This window comes from Otolemur garnettii, unplaced genomic scaffold (assembly GCF_000181295.1).
Source record: "Otolemur garnettii isolate 467f Iridium unplaced genomic scaffold, OtoGar3 scaffold00061, whole genome shotgun sequence".
NCBI classification, from domain to species: Eukaryota; Metazoa; Chordata; class Mammalia; order Primates; family Galagidae; genus Otolemur; species Otolemur garnettii.
Window position 1 is genome coordinate 8741591 of NW_003852456.1, and position 8514 is coordinate 8750104.

Sequence of the window (8514 nt, forward strand, 5' to 3'; positions counted from 1 at the left end):
AAAAGATCACTTGATCCTTTTAAGATCTGGGGCCTTTGGTCACTCATTCCCTGTCTTCCTGGGAGGACAGACTGAGCCCTGTTTAACAGTCTGGTCACTGCTCCCCACAAACTGAGACCCCAGTTCTGAAGAGCCCTGTTAGGGCTCTGCATGTCTGATCACATGGACACGCTTGAAATTGTTTGTGCTGTTACATATTAACATTAAAGACCTTGATTGCAAAACTTGGATTCACAAAATATTCCAGAAGTCACATGGCAAAACCCATCTATTGTGAGAATAAGGCAATGGGACTGGAGGGGCGAAGCCATCTCTTTAGTATTATGCTGCTGGTTAACCTTTTAGTGTAGCAGTGCACAACCCTCGTACAAGGCTCTCTGGGGTGCAGGCACTGAGAAAGCTTGTTTTATGTAGTATTTTAGTGCTAGTTTAAAACATCTTGTAGTGAAACAATTCAAGCAGTTATTAGCATTTTTCTTTCATATTGTGCTTGACACAATTTCTATAATTATTATAGTCCAAATATTAATACAAGAGGAGCAACAATTTGAGTACCTTTTCAGGTATTTTATGTACTTTCTTTCCCCCTAAAAAAAACCCTGCCAGGATAGGTAGTCTTTTCCTAGAGTAAGAAACCAAGAATCAGAGGGTTAAGTACCTAAACCAAGATTATCCAGGCTTTGGATGCCCTTAGCGTCCCCCATCCCAGTTCTGTTGGTGCCACTGCTCTATGGGAGGATGGGATATGATAATATGCCCTTTTCTTGCTGGGCTCTTGGGCCATTTTATACCTTGGCAATATTAAAAATGTGTTCATTCCTCAAATGAGATTCTATAAGGAACCCAAGCTCGTATAAAAAATGCCTTGTTCCAAGCCCTTAATAGGATTTTCAAGTGTAGCTTTGTTAAAATGTAAATAAAACCCAAGATGGAATATCTGTCAATTTCTGCCAAAATCCACTGAATCCTCCAGGAACCATGGGCAAGGATCCTACCTAACCAGGTATGTGTTAGTACTTGTCCCTAGGGCATTCAGCCCAAAAGCAATTTTAAAGCAAGTTTTCCCTTTTTTTTTTTTCTTTCCTTTTGGGACAGTTTCACTTTGTTGCCCTGCATAAAGTGCTGCGGCATTATATCTCACAGCAATCTCAGACTCCTGAGATCAAGAGAGTTTCTTGCTTCAGCCTCCCAAGTAGCTGGGACTACAGGAGCCCACCACCACCAAGCACCACTAGTTTTTCTATTTTTTTAGTAGAGATGGGCGGGGGGGTCTCACTCTTGCTCAGGCTGGTCTCGAACTCCTGAGCTCAAGCAATCCACCTGCCCCAGCCGCCCAGAGTGCTAGGATTACAGCCTTGAGCCACTGTGCTCAGCTGGTTTTCTTTTGTTGATACTCAGGACAAGTTCACCATGTAAATCACTTCAATGGGTAAGAGAGGAATGGGCAGGGTATGGCTGCAGGCATGGCTAGTCCAGAGCATTAGCACCATAGTCCCCCCTCTCTGAACCAGCAACTTGGCAAGCCTTACATGATCTGATGTCATCCTCTCCTGGAATTTCCGTAAGGAACTGCATCTCCCTCCATGGGATGCTCTTAGCCATGTATTTAACAAAGACCCATTTGCTTGACCACAAGGCAAGGCCACTGGCTTAGAGCCCAAGAGGTTTTGAATCTCCAAATGTTGCTCTGAGGTCAAAAACTAATTCTTCTGAGCCTGCCAAATATATACTGTTCTCAAGTCAGCTCAACGTACAGACTTACCTTTGCTTTCTTCAACAAACGTTTTTTATCCTATGGCAAGAACAGTGCCAAGTACAGTTAGGGTTATGATCTTCCCTGAGGGACTTTTGGCTGGTGAACTACACGGCCTGTTTTGCGTCTGTGGGAGGGAGGCTCAAGGGAGGTTCAGAGCACTCCACAGACTGCATCGGGCCACGTGGTTTCCTTTACACGGATATGGTGCACTCCACCCTAGTCATTCCTGAAAATACCATTTTCATTTCATCAGGGAACTTAGATTGGAATATCTCATCCACAACGTGGCAGATGTCTCAGGCATAAGTATGGACTGATGCCCTTTTAGATGCCTTCTGGGGGCTATTTCTACTGGAACCCAAGAGAAGGCCAGAAGCTGTTATTCAGATAGATTACACCTGCTGACAGCATCAGAGAATCTTCTAGTCTACAACCCCAGCAGCCATCTTCGAGCACCACTACAGAGCTTTTCCCATTCTAGGGTGTGTTTCAGTAGCTGATGTTTTCGCCCTCAGTGAATCACAAGGCCACATGGGGCTGCAGAGCTCTGACAGTCTGCCTTTGTTTCCTTTGGAAATCCAGTGTATCTTCTAGTCACTTAATACAGCATGGGCCTCAGAAACCCAGACTTCATAGCACCACAAGCCATTTCTCCCATTGTGGGGTCCAGAAGAGATAGCAGTTTGTCCTTTAATGTCCTCAGACCAGGTTATTCCTGAAAAATGGGCTGATGGGTTGGGCCTTGAATCTTACCACCCTTATTTAGTCACATGGACCGCTCTGGTTTCTAAACCATCCGACTTTGTCCTTGGAGAGGGGAAACCATCATTTATCATGAAACAATTTACTTTATACAGTGATCCAGACCAAAATGTTTCTTCTCATGATATGACAATATACTGGAGAATCTGAGTTCCCTTTGGGGAGGACAGTGAAGGCGTATTGCATTTACTATAGGTGCTGAAATAAAGCGTGAGTTCAGTGTATCCAATTATTGTAGCCTGCTTTGTCCTGCTGGAACTCTTGAGTAGCTTTCACTGTATCCAGTGTGACAGAGGCTGTGGGGGCTTCTCCAGTGGATGTAAACAGCAGTGGTCAGCCTGCAGGACCCACCAGGTTCCATCCCAGGCCAGACAGGCTATTCTGGGGAGAATCAATGAGAAGAAGCACCACTGTCCCCCCACACCCTTTATCAGAGATGGGAGTTCCCATTATCTTCCTGGAATCCTGTACTGTTGGAATATTCACTACACTGAAAGATTTAAGCGATTCTAAAGGCTTCCATTGTGTCTAATTAAACCTGGGCTAAGGAAAGACCTGTGCACTATGAGACTCAAGCCAGAAACGGGGGATCCTTCACTTACGAGTGACATGTTGAGCCAAAGGCAATGCCACCGACTAGATTTACTTTATTCTCTTCCTTCCTAGCTGCAGATTTCAGTACGACCAAGATCTCTTAGCCTTGTCTTCGTGTTCCCAGCAGTATTTGCTCTGGCATCAAGCAAGCCCCCAAAGGCTGTGTTCACTAACCCTTGGCCATTCCACCTGAACCACAGCCTTCGAGCCCCACTCAGAGTTGGATAAGGAGGTCCTGGCCTCCGAGTCAGCCTTTTTGTTTCAACTGCCTGAACTGATGGAGGAAATTCAGCAACCCAGTCACAGCGTCCAAGCCTTTTGTTCCCATTCTCAGTTAGCACCAGGGGGATTTAACTTCTGAGATGAAAGGGGCAGATCTAACAGGGTTCGTTAGGGGAGGCAGATGCAGAAGCCAGAACGGGCTTCCTCCTTCCAGTGGTGATAATGCCAGGAAATCATTCACAGGAATCCTGTTCAATCTTCTCATATTCTTTTTTTGTCCCAGCAGCTGCCTAAAGAGAGCTCATACATTTACTCTGGCCATGATCTTAACCCAGATTTTCTTGCCATCAGTGAAACACAGCATGGTGACTGCAAAAGCAGGACCACGGGAGGGTGTGGCTTAGGCAGGCTCACTTCTGATTGTCACAGGGCCAGCCCCAGTTTGCTAGGACACTTAACAAATCTCCCTCCTGCAGAAGTGGTTCCACTTCACAGCAGGGAGAGGACCCATCTATTTTCCTTCTCAGTGACATTCACACCACCCTAGGCTTTCCCTATTTCAAAGGGTTGTCGTTACTATCCCTGCCCATAATTCCGGAATGAAAAACATTGCAGCATCTGGGGATCAGCATCCACTCCAATAATCAACTTTTCATGACGCAGTGCCCAAACATACGCTAGCTCCTAGGTGAAGTAATCTAAGGTCCAGGAAAGCGTGGATTGCCCAGATACCTGCCAGCATATGTCACTTCTCAGCACAGCAATGCAGCTCCTGTGGACTGTAATTGCTTTTTCTGTCCTGGTGGCTACTAGTTGCTAGGAATGCACAGTCTGAGTGGAGACCTGCTGTAGATATATATACATGCCAGATTACAAGGATCTACTGTGAAAAGGAATGGGAACTATCTCCTTGATTTTTACTTCAAATAAATGTCAGTATGTTGAACATATTGAGTTAATTTTTTTTAAAAAATTAAAACTAATTTCTCTTGTTTCTATATTTCTTTGAGATAGAGTCTCACACCGTCACCCTGGGTAGAGTGCCATTGCCTCTGCCTAGCTCACAGCAACCTCAAACCCTTGGGCTCAAGTAATCCTCCTGCCTCAGCCTCCCAAATAGCTGGGATCTCCAGCACCTGCCACCATGACTGGCAGTTTTTCTATTTAGGTGAGATGGGGTCTTGCTCTTGCTCAAGCTGGTCTTGAACTCCTGAGCTCAGGTGATCCACCTGCCTTGGCCTCCCCGAGTGCTGGGATCACAGGTGTGAGCTGCTACTGCATCTGGCCTCTTGTTTCTTTTCACTTGTTAGCATAGTTAATGCGAAATTTAGAATTCCACACACAACTTCCCTTTGTGGCTCAAATTACATTTTCATGGAACAGGGCTGCACTGTAGCCACTTCTTTCACGCAGATTAATTTATGGGAAATAAGGAACTAATGGTATCTTCAGCCACTTTCCCTTTAGTTTTATCTCACTGATCACCCACCTGCCAACTCAACAGGGGAGAGATCTGTGCCATCCACACTCCAACAGTGAGACTCTACTCAACCCTGTTTTGTTTCTGTAGAACTTTTGGTGCCTAACACCCACTTTGTATCAATGACAGCTTCTCTTCAGAACTCCCTTTTAGAACTTTTGGCCACATTGGGTCTGACAGGCTCTGAAAGTTTGGTCAGCTGCTTTCACCACCACTGAGATTTGTAGTTCAAAGTGCTGTTCAGAATCTTCAAACACCTGTTGGCTTCTACCTAACACGATATTTAGCTTTCTAGGAGGACATGAGGCCCAAAGCCTGTCAAGCCAGCAGCATCTTCCCCGCATAGAGGCTCAGCACTTTCTCCAGAGTGTGGCTTCCTCTGCCCGTTGCCCCCACACAGCAGCAGTTGCATACAATCACTGGCCTTGACACAGAGCAGTTACAGCTTTGGCTTCAAACCAAACTTAAATGCCACCTAGTCATGTGGGCCAAACATCACCAGGCCAGTAGGCAGCCCTCACATGCAGGTACAGTCCTTGACAGCAATGAGGATGACTCCAGTTCCCCACAGAGTCTAACTCTATCGTTTTCGAGGAAATGCTATAGGAATCAGGGGTCATTCCCTGCAGCCTCGGCCGGATGTCACTCTTTATTTGCGGACAGTTATGTGAAAAGATACAACTGAGAAAAATTCAGTTGTTCATTATGTTCATCTCTGTGTTCATTTCTGAGAAACCCTAATTCCAGATGAGCAGCTGGAGTCACTGATATTTTTAAAAGAAGTTCTCCAGAACACATCATTTGAAAGGTAGTCAGTAAATTTTACCTTATTGAATGCATCAGCGGGAATACTGAAATCTTAGCAGTTTGGTAATTAATTTCCCAAATGTTTCAACTACTGTGTCAACACCAGATCATAAATGCTCATTGAGAAGCTGCCTTTCATCCTACTCTGAGATAGAATTTTTTTAAACACACGGGCTGATAGTTCTTGAAAATAACTTTAAGAAGTTATTTCATACTTCAACATTCAGCTAATTTGCACACAAAATATTATAAATTACCCAGGCAACCTGTGTTTTCCTTTCAGAACACAAACACCAGCATGATTTGCCAAATAACAATGATACTATTTTTAGCATTTACCTAAGAACAGTTTAGTTCTTAGTATATATAGCTGCTTTTTTCCAAGATGCAAAAAAAGGTCAAAGAGAACAATGAACAATACGCTTGCCTGAAAAAGTTTTTGTGGAAATTGAAGAAATAGTAGTATAAATGAACATGCTTATTAAAAAGTACTAGAAAAAACTGATTTCTGGATTTTGCAAGATTACAGGTAATTGCAGGTAATTTGGATTGTCAACTTTTATTGCAAATGTCCTTGAAATTCTTTTAGGTCTTTTTTTTCCCCACTCATTATATGCTTTTGTTTTTCACATAAATTACCTTAGTTTTGCAAATCCCCTAAAAACTATTTTATACATTACTGAGTCAATTCAATCATCTTCTCATTTTTAGAATCCATAATAACTGCTGTTTTTCACTTTCATATTTTGTAATATGTGGTTCATTGAGCAACTACTTTTATAGACCCAAAATAATTTTCCAGAATTTGAACCAAATAATTATGAAAAAGTATTATCATAGGAGAGATATGACTTTATAAAATTTCTTATCTTTTAAACTTTCAATTTTAGCAGCACTGACTCCTTATTTATTAGATATACCCATTTACTGTTACCTCCTAAATAAATGTGTTAAATTATTAATTTTTAGAAATTATTAATTATTGTATTTCTCTATCATGTGCTTATTAAATAATTTTTTTCATTTTGGTTTTCATTTCATTTCAAATGAAATGAAATGTGCTCCATTCAAAGTAATGACACTTTTTAGAAGAACATAAGTAGTTATAAATAGTAGTTTCTTTAACGTGAAATAAACTTCTGCAAAATTTCATTTACAATTTCAACCACACCAATGTGCCTGAAAAGTAATTGTACATAAATTAGGATACATGACTATCTTACAGATTTTCCAAAAATGTTAGTGTAAAACAGAAAAGAAGCATAAAGCAAATATAACAAAAACCAAGCAGCGTTACTGAACTACACTATATCTGCCAAGAACTAATTCAGGATTGCAGGACACAAGCATTAAGAATTTGGCCTCCATGAAGCGGGAAAGACTCAGTCCATGCTGCTGGTATCTTCCCTTTTGACATCAGATATTTATCACAATGCAAGTTTCCCCCCAAACAATAAATGAACACATATAACGCAACATCCCAATGTCAGAATTTTGGTTTTTCTATTAAAATATACCTTTTATTAGCTTCCTATGTATTAATGGGCATTCTATATGATGTAGAAGGAATAAATGGATAAAACACCAATGGGGACAAAAACAACCCATCTTCAAAACTTAAGTGAGGAATCTGAAATGCTTGCTATGCATTCTGTTACTAAAGGGGGTTCTTACATTTTCTTTGACAGGATGATGAGGGGAAGGAAAGTCGATTCAATTTCACAGCCTACGGAATGGGACCATGTCTACCAGCAAAAGACAGTGTCACCCCTAAAGGCCCAAACCTTCCTGTCCAGGTAATGCCAAAAAGTCCTGATGAAATGAGGAAGGTCTTTATCAACCGTGCCAAGAAGATTGACACCATCTCCCGAGCCTGCTTCCCATTAGCCTTTTTGATTTTTAATATTTTCTACTGGGTTATCTATAAAATTCTTAGGCATGAGGATATCCATCAGCAACAAGATTAAATCTCTGGGAGCATGCAGGTGGAAATGGTCAGAGAAAGCCAGAGAATTGCCATAGGGATGCATGCGCGTGTGTGTGTGTGCGCACAAATGATGACCACTGTATTACAATGGCATATGGGAAGGGCTTGCATTTTGATTTGCAATGCAAAGTCATGAGACAGATGAAGATTCTTTTAATGGATATAAAGTATATAGTATGGGATTTTATTTTATACTAATTCAAGATGATTTTTTTCACAGTAAATCATATAAGTAGAAGCTTTATTGGAAATGTGTCTGTATTATGGTATATGTTATACAATTATTATATATGTTATCTAACATCATGTAATAGACATGAAAACTACTTTTGAATTTCTTGATTCTTATTTCAAGGCTGTTAAATCCTACAAAAGAGGAATCTGCACAGTAAATTTATATGAAGAAAAGGGAGGAGTGTGATGGAGATAATGCAAATCAATAGCTTGAGATGTAAAAGCTGTCTTCTTATGGTATGCTTAGAAATAGGAAAAGAATCAGTTAATTAAGTGGAAAACTCTTGCATATTAATAGCAGATTGCACATACAAATGCTATAGATCCAATCTATCTAATTATAAAAATTTTCAACTTAGAAGATTAAAATAAAAGACTTATATTGTTTAGAATACTAAACTTAATTGTTTAGAAGACCAAACTTTCCCTGTATGCAAATTTAAAACAAATAAGAGAACAGAGATCACATTACATTCAGAACCTACTTTTCTTAAACTTTACATCTCAAGGAATGGAAGTGGAAATACTGAAGCAATTCTGTTTTTAAATAAGTGTAATAGCCATATATTTTTAGTTATTGCCAAACACTGAAAAATGCAAGCTGGCACCTTTGTTTTTGACAGGGTTTTAATCATGGCTGCTTAACTGTACGAGATTGTGTTTCATGTTTTG

At 40.9% G+C, this 8514-nt stretch overlaps 1 protein-coding gene across 1 annotated transcript in view; it reads left to right on the plus strand.

Annotated features, from left to right (window-relative positions):
• Positions 1 to 7599, plus strand: part of GLRA3 (glycine receptor alpha 3) — a 77665-nt gene extending 70066 nt beyond the window's left edge. The window contains exon 9 of the mRNA XM_012806962.2: positions 7310 to 7599. Coding sequence (XP_012662416.1) covers positions 7310 to 7588 — 279 coding nt within the window. The 3' untranslated portion in view covers positions 7589 to 7599. The remainder of the gene's footprint in view (positions 1 to 7309) is intronic.
• Positions 7600 to 8514: the final 915 nt, after the last annotated feature.